General features: G+C 36.9%; 2 protein-coding genes across 11 annotated transcripts in view; one reads left to right on the top strand and one right to left on the bottom strand.

The window, feature by feature from the left end:
* The window catches only part of phf21b (PHD finger protein 21B), a 112,636-nt gene extending 107,815 nt beyond the window's left edge, over positions 1–4,821 (top strand). For 7 of the 8 annotated variants that reach the window (XM_067581174.1, XM_067581180.1, XM_067581176.1 and 4 more), the window contains one exon: positions 8–4,821. In XM_067581174.1, the coding sequence (XP_067437275.1) occupies positions 8–262 (255 nt within the window). In that variant the 3' untranslated portion in view covers positions 263–4,821. The remainder of the gene's footprint in view (positions 1–7) is intronic. The other variant, XM_067581175.1, reaches the window with a different exon arrangement.
* A 2,001-nt stretch (positions 4,822–6,822) lies between these two features.
* LOC137175516 (rho GTPase-activating protein 8-like) lies at positions 6,823–19,267 on the bottom strand. 3 transcript variants are annotated; one of them, XM_067581183.1, is made up of 13 exons: positions 19,150–19,267; positions 18,638–18,691; positions 16,670–16,804; positions 15,105–15,192; positions 14,575–14,706; positions 13,451–13,537; positions 13,271–13,369; positions 12,691–12,801; positions 12,522–12,595; positions 11,094–11,171; positions 9,066–9,194; positions 8,864–8,967; positions 6,823–7,866 (listed from the first exon to the last, which is right to left on the bottom strand). In XM_067581183.1, exons 2-13 carry the CDS (start codon positions 18,675–18,677, stop codon positions 7,669–7,671), a joined length of 1,275 nt encoding a protein of 424 aa, XP_067437284.1. In that variant the 5' UTR covers positions 18,678–18,691; positions 19,150–19,267; the 3' UTR covers positions 6,823–7,668. The 3 variants fall into 3 exon arrangements, with proteins under 3 accessions (XP_067437284.1, XP_067437286.1, XP_067437285.1); XM_067581185.1 differs by lacking the exon at positions 19,150–19,267 and adding an exon at positions 18,991–19,085; XM_067581184.1 differs by lacking the exon at positions 19,150–19,267 and adding an exon at positions 18,814–18,924.
* Between the last annotated feature and the right edge of the window lie 1,699 nt (positions 19,268–20,966).

Below are 20,966 nucleotides of genomic sequence, written 5' to 3'. Positions count from 1 at the left end.
TCCGCAGCAGTGTACGGACCTGAGAGAGAGACTGCTGGGGCAGCAGAGAGACACTCAGGCGTCGCTGGAACGCCTCAAAGCTCTCATCAGGCTGATCCAGCGCGACCAGGTCATCCAGGTCACCATGACGACCACCGCCACCATCACCGCCTCCTTGCTCTCCCAGTCCTGGATCAAACCCACCAGCACCGCGGCCCCGGGCCCCTCGGCCACGCCCCTGCAGAAGAGCCACGCCCACAGCCAGGATGACATCAACAACTAGCTCCGACGTTTTTACCCCCAAACAAACAAACATCGAGGGCAGTGAAGATGTTTTTGTTTTTGTTTTTTTTGTCTGAATAATATCTAACCATCTTTTCTCCGAGAGCTGTTGTGGAACGAAAAAAAAAAAGCGACAAAAAACTGAAAAAAGAGCCTCTATCCTCCACTCGATTCAAGTATTTTTTAAAACCCAACACCTACAGTGCTTACGAGATTTCTTTTTTTAAGTTATTTTCTATTTATTAATGTTCTTGGCCTTAATGTATTTATTACAAAAAGTTAGATTACAGTGCTGCCGCAGGAACACAAAGGAGTTTTTTTTCTGCGCGGTCCAAAAGATATTTCCCTTTTTTAAAAACACAGGTATAATTATTGTTCTGCATATAGTGAGAGAGAACATTAGAGTTTAGTCGTAGTTACAAAGAAAACGATGGAAGTTGAAGGACTGTACATTGATATATCTGAGTAGGTGTTTGTTCTCATTCTCCTATGAACAATGTTTTTTGCCATAATAATTCAGGAAAAATGTTTTCATCGTGTATGTGAACGCATACGAGCCTTCAAACAAAAAACAGAGAATAACTTTTTTTCAGTATTAATAGAGTTAAAGTCAAAGAAAAAAGTATTTAAGATAAAACTACAGAAATTAGCATTTCTAGTGGAGATTTTAGTATTTTCATGCTGATGCCTGTTGATAAGTGTAAGTTTGGAGTATTCAAGGGGATCACTGTACATACGTTGTATTATTATTATTATCATCATCATCATCATCATCAGCGCAGGTTTTTTTTGTTTTTTATTGGTTTTCAAACTTTTAGTGGAGTCACACATCAGCTGGTTTCTGTTCGACAGCAACAAAAACAACAACATGACGGGATTTTTTCATAAAGATGCAGAAACAATAATATTTTGAGATCACATGTCCTTGTTGAATTTAAAGTGATTTTCATACATATTTTATTTATACATTTACATAAATAATGAAACGACAAAAGGAAGTTAAACGACGACTGAGCAGCAGGAAACAAACGCTTCAGTTGTTTAACTACAAAGAGCAGATTTAAGTCCAAATTATTGCTGTTTGAAATGTTCTGATCAATCCCAGAAAAAAGTTTTCTGATCCAGAATATCAGAAAAAGGTAAAAATAAAAAAAAATAAAGTATTTGACTTTTTAACGTAGAAAGAAGAAATTTCACTGATTTACCTGATCAGAGGGCTGAACTACGAAGCGAGATTAGTGAGTTAGCGAGGTATGTTGAGCCTGCAGGGTTTTCAATGTCACGATGGTGTCTCTCTTTTAACCTGCTACATCACCATGGTAACTCTTTTAACCTAGCTACATCACCATGGCAACTCTTTTAACCTAGCTACATCACCATGGTAACTCTTTTAACCTAGCTACATCACCATGGTAACTCTTTTAACCTGCTACATCACCATGGTAACTCTTTTAACCTGCTACATCACCATGGTAACTCTTTTAACCTAGCTACATCACCATGGCAACTCTTTTAACCTGCTACATCACCATGGTAACTCTTTTAACCTAGCTACATCACCATGGCAACTCTTTTAACCTGCTACATCACCATGGTAACTCTTTTAACCTAGCTACATCACCATGGTAACTGATGCTGCAAACCTAACCTGGTCCAGAGCAGGTTATGTTCTGAGTTTCAGGTTAAATCAGCAATAAAAAGCGCCGTCCTTTCACCACCTGATCTGCTGCTGCAGCTATTAGAACACTGATTAGAATATTGATTAGTCTTCTATCATACATACCATTGATTTGATGTCATATTGTAAATTTGTAATGGTGCGAGAGGTTTGGGTTTCTGTGGGATTTTGTTACAAAATATCAAACTGTATTTCAAATTTAAAAATAAAAACTAATGAAGAAATACTTTGAACAAAAAAAAGATGAATCTATGGGTATTTATCACAGATAATATTCAATCTATAATATTAATTTCAATTTGATTTGAGCAGAATCTGAAGTGATTTCCACTGATCCTTCATTATGGGACACAATCAGACTGTATAATGTTTAAAGTTTAAGAGCTCTGGATGTGGGAGGCATTGAGTGGTGAAATAAATATATAAACTAATTACGTAATTAATAAATTAATGAATTTGTTTTTTAATGAACAAATTTACACGATCAGCAATTTTCTACCAGCGTTCCTCTCTCGCCTTATTTGCAGCAACAGCGTTGCTTTTTGCTGTGATAATGTGTTTATATTCTTCATATCTCTCCGTTATAATGACCTGTCCCTCCTGACTGAAGTAGGCGACACGTGATTGGTCCATTTTGTGCGGAAAAAGAGTCAAATGACGCCAAACGCCTCCCTTCATGGGGACGCGCACAGAAAGCCTGAGTTAACAATAAGTGATACCACTTATCTGTGATGGTGAGTTTAGAGTTTGTTGAACTTGCTTCGTAGTTCGACTCCTCTGTTCAGGTTGATCTGCATCACAACACCTAAAATGAGGTAAAATCATCTATTAGGATATTTTAAGATTAATAATCAAGTCTTGTCTTCATATTATTATGATTAACTTAAAGATATATTTTGGTTTTAGGACCTTAAAACAAACAGATTCAGTTATTTTTTTGTTTCTGCATCTCTGGGGGGAAAAAATAAAAACTAAAAACTAGAAGTCATGTTGTTGTTTGAGCTGCTGAGCTCAAAGTGTTTGTTCTCAGCTGCACTTCAACACGTCCAAGAAGTCAATGTGTGATGCATCCATTCAGTCCCTTTTCCCCTTAAACCAGTATAGAAAATATGCCAAAAACTCTTTGTTTTTGTACTGGGATCGCTCATCTATTAATAATGTCTATATAGTGTTTGTTTGGTTTGTTTTTTTTTCTCCCTGCCTATTTTATATTTTTGGCTTTTTTACTCGTGTTTTATGACTGAACATTTAACGGTGACTAGCCTGTTAATCTGACAGATGAACACTGCCTCAAGTACAAATCGTTTTAAAATCCAGGGTTTTCGTCTTTGTTTTGCGTCATTTTATAGACACCAGTCAATCAGAAACGGGACAACTCCGTCAAACTGCAACAACACGTTCTGACTACCGGGAGGACGGCGGTGACGTCCTCCTGGTTTGACGTCGTTAACCCCCCCCTCCCAAAAAAAACAAACAGTTGAGAATCAAACCAGGACGGCGCCATCGTCTCCGGCTCGGCCCGTTTGTCTCGCTAGTCTTCCTGCTGGTCCAGAGAGGGTCCGTTTAAGTGTTAAAAACATTTTAGATTTAGTCCATTTTTTTTTTTTTATTTCTCATACTGTACTGACCACACAGTCGAGGTGCAGCTCTCTGCTACCTGCTGATGCACAAACATGAACAAATGGTTTAAAGAATTCAGAGAAAAAAAAAAATGCCTTTATCGGGATTAAAAACAAAAAATAAATAAATAAATAAATAAGGGGGATTTGTGAGGTTAGAAGTGAGAAGAAGGTGATTTTTATTTTATTCCAGTCATATCCAGGTTCACCTGCGTTCGGTCTGTTAAGTATCAAAGATAACGAAGAGATTCTTACTGTTGAAGCATCAACTGCACGAAACTAAACATGTCAAACGTCCGCGGCCGAAAAAACGACAAGCAATACGACGACTAAACCGTCCCGGAAGTTTAATTAAAGTCCGAAGCTTCAAAACCATCATATGAAGTGAAGCAAGTCTTTAACGTCGGAGGGTTTTTGCAGCATTTTGTCCAAAGAATTTTCTATTTTTCAATAAAAGCTGCCAGAAAACAAGACATTTAAATATTCTGTTCTGTAAAAACTAAATATTTCACATCTTTATTAGCTGGAAAACATCAAGATTAAAACAGGATTCACATCCAGTAAATCTACAATCAGAGATCAAAATAAGAAACATCAACAGTCTTTGCACATCGAGTCCGTTTTTTTTAATCCGTCATCCGACAAAAATCGTTACGCACAGAAACCTCGCACACTGAGTCCGATGCCTTTTATTACTATATTCTTTGCGAAAATCCGCAATACTAGGTGAAATGGAGTCGACAAGCAGTGAGGATGATTTTGTGGTAAATTCTTGAAAGAACCACACAGTAAAAAGAAGAAGAACACCGATATCCAGGATCCGACTGATCCTGAACCTGATCACAGGTGATCGACTGGATCCGCAGCCTCGAAACGCTGCAACATGCAGACCAGATCCTGATCAATAGTCGTCCTGTGATCAGCTGATAGTATCAGTGTTGTTTGCGTGTACGGTGGCTCTGAGTGGTCAAACAACTCTGTAAAGGCTCAAACCTGCTCCGAAAACTTTAACGACGGACGAAACGAGTCGTATTTATTTTTTTAACGTGCGGACAAAAAAAAAAACGGACTCGGTGCGCAAAGACCTGAAGGCTGAAACTAACATTAATGTGATGAATCTTCTGCTCAGAGAATAATGAATATCAGCTGTTACACTTTGCTAAAGTTGAAGGTGACGTCTTTAAATGTCTTATTTTATCTGATTAATTATACAAAACACAAATATAAAGTTTAGAAAGATTTAAAACAGAGAAGCTGGAAACAGATTTGTTGTTGTTTTTTGCTTGAAAAATGACAAAACTATGAATGAACTAGTGATCGATAAGTTCAGCTCAGATATATAATTATATATAATTATATATAATTAACGCTGTGACTTTATGAGTTTCAGTAAATTGTGTTAAAATAGAAAATACTTTGGACACAAATATCAAACTTGTTCACAGATCAGAAACTTTTAGTCACGTTTTACAGATTTGAACCAAACAGTTAAATATTTTCCCGCCGTCAGTCGGCGCCGAGCCGAATGCAAAGGTTATGTTTAAAAAAAAAAAAGAAACGCTCATCAGAATACAGAGCCTGCTGTGAGTCTGGGGAGAGAAACTTTTGATAAATTATTCCCTGAAATTAAAAATAATCCTCTCATGTTTCTAATTTCTGCTCCATAAATACTGAATTTATGCTGCTATCTGAAGAAATTATCACACTTGTATGAAATCAAACATTCACCTGCAGGATGATTTGCATTTCACAAAGAAAATAAATGTAATGAGTTAGTTTATTGTTTAAGATGTTAAAATGTTTTCTGAGGTAAACAAAACCATAAAATTAACAAAATAATTCAAAACGACTTCAGTGATATGAAACAGCTTCTCTGCTCTTCTTCCCTGAAGGACGTTTTATTTCATAAAAGTGTATTAAGTCTTTATAATACTGCAGAGGTGGTTTTATATCGAGGAGAAGAACATTTAAACACACAGTAAAAACTTTTAAAGGCCTCATGAAATGAAAAAAATACATTTTAATTTCCATCAAAGCACCCAGACGACATTCATCCAATCAAACGTGACTTTGGTTGAGTAGCAGCTACATCGCTCATATAAAACTACACTTCCATCAGAGTTATATGGAGACAGACAGGAAGTGGATGCTGAGGTCTGATTCATTTATGTCTAAGCTCCGCCCACTTTTAGCCAATGTGAAGGATTTGATTTAAATCCCTCTTGTACCTGTACGTCGCTCAAATGTTGTTTCATGAGGCTTTTAACAGTCGAAGTTCAAACAGTTTTACCTTCATCGGCTCCCCGACGCGCTGCAGGTTCTGCATCTGTGAGACAAACAGCAGATATGCATTAACATTGTACCTCGCTTGCCTTTATAAATGAATAAATCATGATCAGAGCGGAGTTGGTTCACATCAAATCTCACACTTGGGTTGAGTGAAGAAGCTCCTGATGTCAGAATGTACCATGTGATGCATATCCAACGCTCACCTGAGAGCTGCAGGACCGCCACGAGACTCCAGGTGGGAAAAAAACAAAACAAAATGGAAACCATATCAGCGCTCCGTGTCGCGTCGATGCTCCACCCTTCAGTCCCCACGTCACCCGTCCGTCCGTCCGTCCGTCCGTCCATCCGTCCGTCCGTCCCCGTCGCCCCCGAAAAAACCTTCGTCATCCGTTTCTAGAAAATCTTCTCCGGGAGAAACTGTGCAGTGCTTAAACAGATCTATTTTAATACATGACACAACATTTGAACAAATAAGAAAAAAAAAAAGTTAGAACATTTTTATATTCTTTTATCAAGGAGCAAAAAAAAAAAAAAGAAAAGAGAACATTGGGATTTTCTATTGTTTGCCAGTTCTGCATTCTGACTTCTAGCTTGCAACGTTTGATGTATTATTTTGCCATGAGGAGGCGGCGACGACACGAAAGGTGTTTAGATGGAAATGAAAATGTCTGTTGGCTGTTGAAGTAGAAGTTTTTTCTTTGTCATTAATAAGGGGACTGTCCAGTGGATAGTGTGTATAGGAAAAGTGTTTGTCTTAAATATGCCAATGTAGTTTTTTCTTCTTTATGATGCATTAAAAAGTTGATCGATGGAAGTTGGTAAATGGTTAAAGAGTAGTCTCACTTTTTTGTACCAAGTTCTTACGAAAAATGGAATCATTAATAAACAAAATTCAAGAACAAAAGATTTGATTCGTGTCTGTTTTCATGTTTGAATATTTTCATTTAGTGCAAACGATACAAAATTAGAACAATATGGAGAATATGTAGTTTACTGACCACACAGTAAAATATAAAAACATAAAAAACACAAGTAAATACAATCAATTAGTTGAAGATTATGTACGATTTTAGTCGACCAAGATTTTCTTTGGTTGACTACAACCCTACATATGTTGGCGTTGAGCAACAGAGAAACTTTTACATTTTGTATGATGTGGTAAATTTTCTGAAAATGACCTGAAAAAACTGACAAAATATCCAGATGTGAACGTTGGATTTGGGTTCATCCAGCGATTTAAATATCAAACAAATGAATCCGACCTTCTCATCATTTATAAAATTGCCACAGTGGTTTGTATCAAGTTAATGGATAAATAAAAACTATTCATGGCATTATTTTTTGGAAACACTCCACTTTTAGTGCCTAAAACTTTAGCACAGTGTGTCACGGTTTACTTAAAATGCTCTTAATTTGGGAACTGCTGGTTTAATACAATCAGAACCATTAAAGAGAAGGAGAAACAGTCTTTTGATAGATGTCCTCATATTTGTTGACATTCTGTCCTGAAGGTGGCGCCACAAGAAAACTCAAAGTGTCCAAAATGGAAATGGTTCATCCTCTGGGAGGCAGGAATGTGCTCAGGCTTTGATATTTTTGATATGTTCTGGGCAGAAACAGGCGTTTTGTCCAGATGGTGGCGCTAAAAAGAGTCAGGAGTTCATTAGGATTCATCCTCTGAGGACCACGAATGTTTTAATGTTATGGAAGCTTGTTCAGTAGTTGTTGAAATATCTCATTGAGCCAAAGTGTCCAAAAAATAATCTTTAAAAAAAAACATACATTCCTCTGGAGCCAGATGTGGTTTGTTGATCTGCCGGTTCAGGGTGTTACCTGTGCAGGTGGGCAGCGGGAGCCGAACACGCTGTGGAAATGTTCGATGAGGATCTCGGTGAAGATGTTGATGGGGGTCAGAGCGGTCAGAGAGATCGAACCCTGACGAGGCCAAACCAGGTTCACCCCGAACACACAGGCCAGGTTAGACGCACTCATCTTGTTGACGATGCTCTCCAGAGACACCTGAGGACGTCAGACACCCGTTACTCTAACGTTTCTGTTTCTACTGTATTCTAACGTTTAACTATTTGTTTAAACACGTTTTTCTTTGTTATTTGATGTAACTTCAAGCTAGATATTATGCATAAAATATTTATTATTATTATGATTATTGATAATAAGCTAGTACCCACCATCCTACCTTCTTATCTACCAGTTGTCCACCATTGTACCTACAGTCCTACCAACCTCACCATCAACTCTGCTACCATCCTATCTGCTGACCTTCTGTCCTACCGACTTAACTTCTGTCCCATCACTCCACTGACATACCTACAGTCCTACCATCCTTCCAACCTCACTACCATCCTACCAACAGTGCTACCATCCTTCCAACCTCACTACCATCCTACCAACAGTCCTACCATCCTTCCAACCTCACTACCATCCCACCAACAGTCCTACCATCCTTCCAACCTCACTACCATCCTACCAACAGTCCTACCATCCTTCCAACCTCACTACCATCCTACATACAGTCCTTCTATTGGATCTACACTCACCTGCGTCCTACTTTTTGATCATCATTCCTACCAACCTTCTGTCCTATTTATTTACTGTCCAACCAACCACCCGACAACTGTCCTACCGTCTGTCTACTAACCTTCAGTCCTACCAATCTACTGTCCTACTCACCCACCCTACAGACTAACATACCTACTTCCTACCTTCCTACGATCATTCCTACCTACACCACCTACCATCCTTCCTACTTTTAATGAAGCTTTCGCCTGTTTCACACTGAATCACTGGGTCTGGTTACAGTTATTTTAAATCTGTCAGTGTGAAGAGTTTTAGCTGCATCACATGTATTAACATCATTCTGAACACTAAAGCTGAACATCTGTGTTACATGTGTTTGTTCAGGTTTCAGCGGTGAACCTTCATTTCTTTTTCCTGTAAGCGTCTAAACAGTGTAAATACAACATAAACACATCAACATATGAGAGAGCAGATTCACCATGTGGAGGAAACACAGCAGATACTTCGTCACGATGAAGTTATGTTCAGGAAGACTTTCAACGATCTGCTTACACCTCGACACCCGCAGAGAGCTCTCCACATCTGAAACACACAACAAATCCACGTCTCTACACTGATATGTTCCTGATGTTCATGTGTTAATACCATCATCATCATCATCCTCCTCCTCCTGTACTCACTGAGGATGTCCTGAACCTGGTTGTAGACTCTGAAGGTCAGCAGAGGTTCAGGAAGCTCTCTGAGAAACGTCTTCAGGATCACAGCGGGAACGTGGACGTCGTTGTACAGCTCAAAGTTTACAGGCTTCCCTGAACCGGTTCAAATAATTATAATAATTATTTTATTTACAGATACTCAACAAAATAAACTACAAACACACTAAAAGAACGAGACATTCATCACACATGAGAAGCAGTTCTGAAAAGGTGAGTTTTGATTAACGTTCTGAACACAGATTTATTTAAAAAGCACTTCTCTAAATGCACAATGATAATGCTAACATGCTAACATGCTAACATGCTAAGGTTTAGCAGGGGTAAAAATCTTAATAAATGAAGTCAGAAGATGACAGTTGAGAAACTGTAATTTTCTGATGTTTTACAGACAATTAATCAGTTGAAAAAAAAAAATATAGACGTTGAGTTTGAGACAAACTGCTAATCGTGTTTTTGGTGTAAATGTGATACTTTAGAAGATTTTGAGCTGCAGATGGACGGAGCAGAAGAGGATTTTGCTGTAGAAGTTGTTGGCAAAGTTTCTATGAAAGTTTATCAAGAATGTTTCTAACTTGTGATTCTCAGCTGACAGAAGCAACAACCAACAACAGACTGATACTCAGACGACGGGTTCGATATTCCTGTAAAGTTTAATCTTAATCAGCAGTGGCCATTCAGTGTTTTTATCTTTTGTAATTTCCTGTCTGTGTCGTAGTTTTTGTCGTTGGTGGCAGAGTCTGGATTCAAACTGCCGACGTACAACACCAGTTTGTTTGGCTTCCCTGTCAACAGACGCACCAGCTGCTCTTCTGTTTATTAAACTACATGCAGTTAAAACCAGTGACCACAGGTGTCAAAAACCACATCAACCAGGACTTTAAAAGCTGTTAAAATTCTTTCTAGAGTCCTTAGAAAACTGGATTCAGACCAGGTCCAGACAGACACAGCGATGATCAGACTGATCCACAACGGTCCAGGTATCATTGGATAATTCGTAATTCATTTGTAATTCAAAAACCAAAAAAAACGTAAATCTGTTATTTGTTTCAAAACAAAAAACAAAAAAACGTTTTTGGTGTCAGAATCAAATAACGAAAAATCAATCAAACCCGGTCTGTTGTTGGTTTTTGCCGATTCGTTTTATCGTTATTCCCTTTTAGATTTAATATCCAGCAGGTCTGCGGACATTCAGCCAATTCGTTTTTTCATTTTAAACCAAAAACGAAAAATGAAATCACGTGATCTATATTCAACAGACCGTTCAATTTTGGTTTAGAAATCAAGTATTTTTGTCAGTTTTGTACGATAGCGGAAGCGGCTACATTAGCCTACCCATGATCCTCAGCGACCGTTGCTATGGTGAAGGAGGAGAAGATGATTTAGGCAAAAAAAATCATTTTTGTCAAAAAATGACTTGGGCCATTATTTTAGGAAGGTGACGATATTAATATTGATGATTCATAGACTAAACAATCAGTCAATTAATAAGAAATAAAAAACAATCATTAGTTTCTTTTCTGACTGTTTTTCTTTAACCAGAGCTGATGATCAGTAAATACTTTCATCATCATTTAACTGATATTTTGTGTCAAAAATGCCAAATTTTTACTAGTTTCATGGTTTAAATGAGCTGCTTTCTTTGTCTTTTATGCTAATAAACTGAATTTCTTGGTGTTTTGAATCGACGGAATGACATAAGAAGCAATTTAATCACATCGAGCTTCAGGAAACTGCGGACGGAATATTTAATTAATTTCTGAAATTTTACAGAGCAAACGATTAATCAATTAACGGTGAAACTAATCGTTAGTTGCAGCTCTGACTGCTGGACGACTTCCTGTCCTGCTCTGAAGTCTAATGAAGTGGAAAGTCACACACACACACACACACACACACACACACACACACACACACACACACACACACACACACACACACACACACGTATTGATCTGCGCTTCCTGGTGGACAGAGATAAAGTCACTCACTCACCCAGGTTATAGAGTTTCTGAACATCCTTGATGAGCTGAACTCGAGCCGAGCGCCTGAAGATGCCCTCCGTCCTGACGCCTGCAGACACACACAGACCTTCGTCATCATCATCATCATCATCACTCACTGAGCGAAGAAAAGGCCACGAAGAAGAAAAATACCAAGAAAACTGACTTCATTGTTTTTCTGCTGATTATTTTTTTTAGTCTCTGATCAGATTCACAGAATCAAACATGACGACTTTAAAGTTATAAACATAAAAAACAGAAAAATATTTGAGAGAAAGTTTAGTGGGTTTTTTTAATTAATGAATAATAAATGAATATTAATTTAATGGCTGAAGATCTTCACGCATGAACAGATTTGTCTTGTTGATCAGAATAAAAGAGACAAAGTTTACATGTCACTATAAGCTGAGACAGGTGTCATTAATAATAATAATAATAATAATAATAATAATGTTTATTTTTATAGCACTTATCTGGGGTTGCAAAGTGTTTTACAAGGACAAAATAAAAGAGCAAAAAACAAACAAGTGTTTCAAAACTGAAGAACATAAAGTAAAAAAATATATATATTAAAGATAACAAGACATTTTTAAATAAAATATTTAAAAGACATTAAAGGAGATTATACAAAAGCCTTTTGAGCGATTTGAAAGACGATATTAGATATTATAAAATCTATCAGGCTGAATTATTCATCAATTCATCAGGAAGCAGATAAAACGGCTCTCTGATCAAATTAAAGCTCATATGATCATTTTGTGGTTATTTTATTTTCAACACGTTTTTACTGACGTCAAACAGTCACATCTGACTCTGCTGGAAAAATGACTCAAACTTTTTCATTGTTTCATTTCTACTTTACACTGAAACACCTCATTAATTTATCAAATAATCGTTTTAATCAATTTTTCAAGCAAAAACGCTGAAAGATTTGAAGCTTTTCTTTGTCAAACGTGACAATAAAATTACTCGAGATAATAATCTGCAGATTAATTGATATTAATCGTTAGCTGCATTAGACCAACAATAACTTTTTATTAAAGCTGCCACGATTAGTCGATTCATTGATTAGTTGATCCATCGATCTATTTTCTGTTGCTTATTCAGGACCAGTGACGGATACAAGCAGCCGAAATGATTCGTTGAAAAATTCTCTGATTCAGCTTCTTAAATATGAACATTTTCTGGTTTCTTTCATCTTGATGACAGTAAACTGAAGATATTTGAGTTGTGGACAAAAAACGAGACATTTGAGGACGTCGTCTTGGACTTTTGGAAACATTGATCAACATTTTTCACCATTTTCTGACATTTTATAGACCAAACAACAAGTGATTAATCAATAAAGTTGCAGCTTTACATTTATATTTAAGTTCAAGTTGGACTGAAGTCTTAAATCATCGTTAACGGAGACGCTCACCTTTCTCCTTCAGGTAGACGACAGTCTGACTCATGACAGGCGGGATTATCGCCGCCCTGTTCTTCTCTCTGAGGCTGTTCAGAAAACATCGATTGATTGATTGATTGATTGATTGATTGATGAATGATTGACGATGTTTAAATTGATGAAGAGTTTGGTAAACACTCACTACTGCAGACTGACACCAAACTGCTGCGTGGGCAGCGGGGGTCGAGGCGGGGGGGTCTTCACTGAGGGAGGGGGGCCGCCCGTCTGATCGGCTCGTAACTTCTCATCATGTCTGAGAAAATAAAACGTGTTACATTCAAAAAGATCAACGGAGAATCTATCAGGTGTCGATTTATTGATTAGAAGATTGTCAGAAAATTACTTCAGTAATATTTAAAGCAAAAAATGTCAAAAATTTGAGCTATGGTATGGTATGGTTTCAGATTCTTAAATGTGAGAATTTGCTGCTTTTTTTAGTCTCACATGACAGTAAAGTGAATAGTTTTGGTGTCATGATGGTTATGTTTCACTATTTTCTGATTATTAAACACCAAACAAGTCGATTAATCGAGAATATGATCGACAGATTAATTGATAATTAAAATTATTGTCAGTTGCAGCCTTAATAGTTTAATTTTAGACACTTTTGACTGAAATTTGAGAAATGTGTATCAGAAAACCTCATTTTATGGCAATAAATGAAGCTTTTAGTCAAATCGATCAATATTCTGTTTGTTTGTTTGTTTGTGTCTCTACAGTACCTGAGAACGTCGGGAGGGATGATGAGCTGCTCGTAGTTCAGGTGATCTCTGAGCTCGTCCAGGTAGTTCACGTATGTCAACTTCTTCCCGAACTTGTGACTGAAGGAAAACGAGAAGAAGAAACTTTTAGTGCGACTGACGACGGTTCGAGTCTCTCAGCTGAGTCAGACGTTTGTTTACCTGATCAAAGGTTTGAAAATGTTCCAGACGATTCGGATAAAGTTTGTAGGATGAACGACGTACAAAGTCTTCAGGTTCTTCTTGTATCTGGAACAAGAAGAAGTTTAAGATGAGTCTTTATCAATATCAAAAGCAGGATCAAGACAGTGGAGTTAAAATAAATATATATAAACATCGCACAAAAAGTAAGGAAATTTGTATTTGGTAGATTATTTCTTTGTTGTAACAATGCTTCTCGGCAATAAATCTTATAGCGTTGGAAAGCCTGTTTATTTCCCTTTCAAATGCTGAGTATGTGGGTTGCGCCCATGAAAAATTTGCCAAATCTTCTCCGCCAATGCCAAACAGCTTATTCTATCATTGACTATTGTTTGGTGTTTGGTGGATTGGATGATCGAAGTTTGAAGAAACAAGACGTATTGGCAATTTAACAATTTATTCATTTAACAAACAGGAGCCTCAGTAACATGTGGAAGAACCACACACAGCCACAACAGCCTGGCACCTCCTCCTCATGCTGGTCACACTCTGCTGTTTCCAGGCTTTCCAACGGTGTAAGATTTATTGTTAAGAAGCATTGTTACAACAAAGAAATAATCTACCAAACACAAATTTCCTTACTTTTTGTGCTAAGTTTATATATATAAAATACAACCTCTGTTTGAGCTGCAACAACTGATTTAATGGTTTTGTTTATAAAATGTCAGAAAATAGTAAAAAATGGCCGTAACATCTTGTGTTATTTGATCAAAAGTCACAAATACAAAGATACACAGAAATTCAATTCAAATACAAAGAAACTCATGTCAGAGAAACTGAAAACAGCAAATTTGTTGATAATTTGGCTTAAAAAAAAATATTTTAGGTTTAAAATATTCCATTTATATTTGTACAAACTTGTTCAAATGTTTGTTTTTGCAGGTTTTTTTGACACATAAACAAACTAATAAAAACACAAACAGACTAGAACACCTGCAAAAACTGAGACTGAAAATGAAAAAACACTTTTTATGAGACGCTGTTTCACCGTTAATCACTTTTAACAAAAATGGTGAAAACAAAAACACTTAAATCCATATGTTTTAGTCGTATAATAAAGGACTAGTTGTGTGTTTGTGACGTACTTCCTGTCGAACTCGCTGTAAGCTTCTCGTAACCATCGCAGCGACGGCTTGTTGCTGCTCTTCAGACCGTAGTGGAAGTAAACCAGTATGTAGTCCATCTCCACATACTGGTCCAACGTGAACTTCAGGTACCTGCAGCAGGAAAACAACCAGACAAATAAACATCTGAAGTCAAACTTTATTTGTACAAGTCAGATGTAAACAAATAACGGTAACAAAAAGATAAAATAGAGAAAAGACATCACAGCAAGACTTTTTATACGTTATAGAGCTGCAACGATCAGTTGAACTATTATGAGAATTAAATCATCGTTTTAGACATTTTTTAAGCAAAAATGCAAAATATTTACTGGAAGCTTCTCAAATGTGAGAATTTGAGGTTTTTCTATGACAATAAACTGAATTTATTTGGATTTTTAACTGTTGATCAGATGATTATAACAGATATTTTTCACTGCTGTCTGACATTTTATAGAAAGAATGATGAATGGAGAACATAACGAGCAGCTCTGGTTTTATTGTAGACGTACTCCAGCAGCCGGCGGTGGTTGAGCTGGTGTGATGGAGGCAGACAGCAGCTGCTGAAGATGATCAACTTCCTGCCGTAGTTGTCGTCTCCTGAAGAAGAAACAAACGAGTATAAACTCAGTGATTCCTGCTGATCAACACACATCTCAACACTGAAGTTTAATGTTTAAACCTGCAATAACTGATGTTTTGTCCGCTAGTCTTATTCAGAAACAAGTAGTGAACACAACTCATATCATCAGCTTTCCAGTTGACATGTTGAACTTGTTAGCAAACGGTTGCTTATTTCCACATCCAGCAGTTAAAACATGATCATCACATTGATAATGTCAATAATTACTTGTGGGGTTCCTCAGGGTTCTATTCTTGATCTTTTGTAGTTTCAATCTAGTTAAAGCTGCTTGAAATTATGTTTTTTGTCCATGACGTCCGTCATATTATCAGCTTATAGAGCAGTTGTGGCTAACATGTTAGCAAACAGTTGTTTATTTCAACATCCAGCAGTTACGGAGCAACATTATCATTCATTTGGAGTCGTGTTTCTGTCCACCTGGTGAATGTAAGTCCAATATTCACTCTCTTTTAGCTCTGTTTTTACTCTCTACCAGCTCCTGAGGGAAATATCTGGCTCTGTAGCTGCTAAATGCTCCACTATGTTCACCACCTAGTCTACAGCTAACTGTGTCTGTTTGCAGGTAGTGTACAGCGGCTTTTTACAGCTTTTTCTCTAAAAAAACGACGCTATGAGACGCTGAGAGTGAACCAGAACAGTAAAGTTGCAGAGTTTGAGAGGAAAACATGTGATCAGAGAGAAATATGAACCAACATTCAGACTAATGAAGTCATTGAGATGTTTGACACGAGGAATCACAGCTTTCATACTTTTATATATTATACTATCATAATAAATTCTCTTCCATCATTATATATGAATCTATTAAATATCATGACGATATCTTCCATCATATGTCAGAGATGCAACGATATGAAATTTCAGAGCCAAATCTGATACAGATACAATAATAATAATATTATTACAAATGTAAAAATGTGAAGATGTCAATAAATACAAATATTATTATTTTATCATCATTATTAATATTTTGTCCTCATAGTGAACAAAATATTAGAAACATCTTTCAATATATGACATCACCACCTACTATGAGCTTTATAATAATACAAATAATAAATATAACACTTATAATATCATAATAAACATAAAGTAGAATTAAAGTTATATTTATAAGCTTTGTAAAAGTAGAATCACAGGATTAGATGTAAAGCTGCAACGATTGGTTGATTAATTAGTGTGATAATTATTGTTTTAGTGTTTTTTTTTAAGCTTTTCTGTGTCATTCATGATATAAACTGAATATATTTATGTTTCTGACTGTTGATCAGATGAAACAAGACACTTAAAGACGTTTCCTTCATTTTCTAGCTGATTAATGGAGAATATCATCGTTAATTGCAGCTCTAATTAGGCGTTTTCCTGATTAAGTGAGAATATAGAATATATATATTGATCTCAGCCGTATGTTTCCATGGTTACAGTCAGACTGACCGGAGACCTGGATGATGCCGTGTCGAGCCACGTCGTAGTACGGATGTGATGAATCGGGTCTGAAGGTGCCGCCGGGAGGAAGTGACGGACGGTCTGAGACACCCTCCTCATCCTCGTCTTCCTCCCTCTGAAGCTCTGCAACAGTTACAGGAAAACAAACAAACATTTTACACATGAAGTTCAGTTTCAATCTGAAGCGCAGAGCACAGATTCCCACTACTGTGTGTGGGGGCGCCACCTACCAGTTAACGACATCATGTTCTTATCTGTTCCTAAAGAACACAGATTACGAGTCGGGAGCAGAGCCAGACGACTGGCTGGAAACTATCACCACCATCGCTGCTCTGCTGGGGATGTTTATTCTGCGGCGCTGCGGGAAGCTTTTAGTAAACACACAGTCATCGGTCTGATAGCAGACAGGAAATGATCTGCTCTGACTGAACAGACCAATTTAGCTCAAAGAGGCAGGAGAAGAAGAAGAAAAAGAGAAAGTCTCTGCTGCGACTTTATTCACAGTGAAAGAACAAGAAACTGAAACTCTGTATTGATCTCTATCAGACATGAAGGTGAAGGAAACACCTGGAAATCACCAACACTGTCAATAGCAGAACTACACTTCCCAGAAGGCTTTGGGGCATGAAAACAGGAGGTCTAACTCTGCTAAACTGAGGGCAACGACTTCAGTTATTTTAAGCTTATATTTCTTTACATTTTGTCAAAAAACAATGTGCTGAATTATTCAAAGTATCAGCAGATACTGAGGAGGTTCTGCAGTTCTAAGGAGCATCTTCTTTATTTTATTTCTATGCAGATTTACAGACATTTATTCATGAGACAATAATATCTTCACAAAGTCACAATGAATCTAAAAATATGTTTCATGCCTGTGAGTTGTGACTCTGAGGAGGAGGAGGAGGAGGAAGATGTTTGAAGCAAACTGAGACTAAAAGGTTTAAAGGTGAATTAATCCTCCATCAGCTGAGTGTGTGTGTGTGTGTGAGTGTGTGTGTGTTTGAGTGTGTGTGTGTGTGTGTGTGTGTGTGTGTGAGTGTGTGTGTGTGTGTGTGTGTGTGTGTGTGTGAGTGTGTGTGAGTGTGTGTGTGTGTGTGTGAGTGTGTGTGAGTGTGTGTGTGTGTGTGTGTGTGTGTGTGGTGTTTTTAGCTTATATTTGTTTACATTTAGTCTCCATTTATGGAGGTTTATTAGTGGCAGATGTCAGAGATAATGATATCTTCAGGAAGTGTGTCACTGTTTCTGTAATTTGCGTCAAAACTCATCAAATCTGAACGCAGACATGATGTCAGTGTGACTCACACTAGTTACTAGTTATTGGTAAACAACAACTTGTTGGTAGATCATGAGAATAAGAAGAATATATAATAATAATAATAATATAATAATACACAGTTACAGTTCACACACTGAAATAAATCAACATACACTTATAACAACGACAGTAATTATAAAGAACCTGTGACTGAAAATAGGAGTCATATATCTGATACTGTCCAGATAAATATGAAATATATCATTTTATCAAAGATTGAGAAACATGTTTAATATTTTAAAATGTTATCAGACAGAAAACTAAAAAAAAAATCATGTTTTGTCTCTTTTACGTAAATTAAACTTCAAGATTTCTCAATTTATCGACTTTGAATGTCTCATCTGAGCTTATTTATTATTTAATCACAGGAGCTTTATTCCACCAGGTGTTGTATTTGTACCTGTGAGAGTGACGGACCTCCTTATTAATCAATAAACCTCCACACGCTGTGGTCTTAATGGGAAGTCTGGGACTGTTACTGGAAACACCGTGTGTCACATGAGCGGACACTTGATAACTTGCACGTAGTGAAACTGTGGATGAAGTTTCTCCTGATCATCATCATTACATTCATAATGTGTGTGTTTGCTGATTCTATGTTATTGTTATTTGTCATCTTGTCTTGTGTGTTTTTAACTCACCAACTTGTGCCAGCTGCTCCAGATCAGCTGTTGAAGTCATTATTGATGGAAAGTCTGAACATGAAGAAAAAGGACAAAAATAGAGATTAATAACCATGATTGAACCCTGTTGGCTCCTAAAACACACAAAAACTGATATTTAAATGAATGTTAGTATTGTAGAAATGATATAAAACCTTCAGAGAGTCATAAAATCTGAATTTCAGTGAACGAATTATCAGCAGAACAAAACGATTAAAGACTCGAGATGTTATCTGAGCTTGAAAATACAGTTTGAAGACTCGATAAGGTTAAAGAGCAGAATAACACACAGACTGACACAGCGAACCTAATGATTAACACCTCAGACACACCTGAGCTGCTTCATTAAAGCCAAAAAAACTGAGTTTAACAGCGAAACACGACATTAACACGATGAACCTTCTTATCTTTTCATCTTCCGGCGCTTAATGTGACACTTTAACATCGTCAGTGAGAAGATATGAAGCAGTAAGAAACCGTCAAACACTCACCTGTAACAGTAGAGAAGCTAATCTTAAGAAATCCTCCACATCACGCAGGTAGAAAGTTGATCCAAACTTCCTCAAAGTGCAACCGCATGTAGGCTGAGCTACTGCGCATGCTCAGTAGAAAAAGAAAGTCTTGTGTCAGTGGTGGAAAGTAATTAAGTACATTCACTCAAGTACTGTAATTTAGTGCAGTTTTGAAGTACTTGTACTACTTTATACTTCCACTCCACTACATTTCAGAGGGAAATATTGTACTTTCTACTCCACTACATTTATTTGACAGCTTTAGTTACTTTTCAGATGAAGATTTGACACAATGGATAATATAACAAGCTTTTAAAATACAACACATTGTTAAAGATGAAACCAGTGGTTTCCAACCTTTTTGGCTTTTGACGTCTTACAAAAAGCAGTGTGTAGTCGGGGTCACATTTCACATGTCTATGAGTTGTTAACAGCTCCACCAAATAGTGATTTTTCCCTCTAAACTTCTCACATGCTTTCATTTCAATAAATGTTCAAATGATCCAATATTTCAGCAAAAATCAAAGATTAGAGAAAAAGTCCAAAAACTGAAAACAGATTTGTGTATCAGAACTTTGTTTTTTCTTCTTTCCTCTCCCATTAATCATCTCACGACCCCTCAGATTTATCTGCTGACCCTTTGGAGGGGCCCGACCCCTAGGTTGGGAACCACTGGACTAAACTAGCTAACTGTATATAAAGTAGTGTAAACTAGCTCCACCTCCAGCAGCTACAACAGTAACATGCTGCTCTAACACTGATGCTTCACTATTAATAATCTAATGATGTCATATATAATAATATATCAGTCAGAGGGACCAAACCACTACTTTTACTGCAATACTTTAACTACATCAAGCTCATAATACTTATGTACTTTTACTGCAATACTTTAACTACATCAAGCTCATAATACTTATGTACTTTTACTGCAATACTTTAACTACATCAAGCTCATAATACTTATGTACTTTTACTGCAATACTTTAACTACATCAAGCTCATAATACTTATGTACTTTTACTGCAATACTTTAACTTATGTACTTTTACTGCAATACTTTAACTACATCAAGCTCATAATACTTATGTACTTTTACTGCAATACTTTAACTTATGTACTTTTACTGCAATACTTTAACTACATCAAGCTCATAATACTTATGTACTTTTACTGCAATACTTTAACTTATGTACTTTTACTGCAATACTTTAACTACATCAAGCTCATAATACTTATGTACTTTTACTGCAATACTTGAACTACATCAAGCTCATAATACTTATGTACTTTTACTGTAGACGGATTTTTAATGCAGGACTTTTACCTTTAATGAAATATTATTACATTGTTGTATTGGTACTTTTACTGCAGTAAAGGATCTGAATACTGCTGATGTTATCTACCAGAAAATGTGATAAAACAAAAGAAAGAAAAAGTGCAACAAAGCGCGGCCGGATTAACCCGTTCGGGGTTCCTGGAGCCAGAATTTCCTGTTGACCCCCACCATCACCACCACCACCCACCTCTCAGCCTTTGTGCATTGTGTTTGTAACCTGCAGCCTCCAGAAACCAACCGGCAGTCATATGTTAGTTTAACAGGGTCGGTCCAGTGTGTTTCCACCTGCCACATATTCATCAGTGCTTCTCTCTGGTACTGGATTTACAGTTTATGTATCATGACAATTATCCTGTGAAAGGTTAATGTGTGATTTATTAGTTTAATGAGACATAGATGTAATAATATAAAATATGTCTTTATTGTAGAAGTTATAAATATTGACAAATACTGTACA

Source organism: Thunnus thynnus, chromosome 23, assembly GCF_963924715.1.
Source record: "Thunnus thynnus chromosome 23, fThuThy2.1, whole genome shotgun sequence".
NCBI lineage: Eukaryota > Metazoa > Chordata > Actinopteri > Scombriformes > Scombridae > Thunnus > Thunnus thynnus.
The sequence above is the reverse complement of the archived record's forward strand: the minus strand, read 5'-3'. Positions and strand labels throughout refer to the sequence as shown.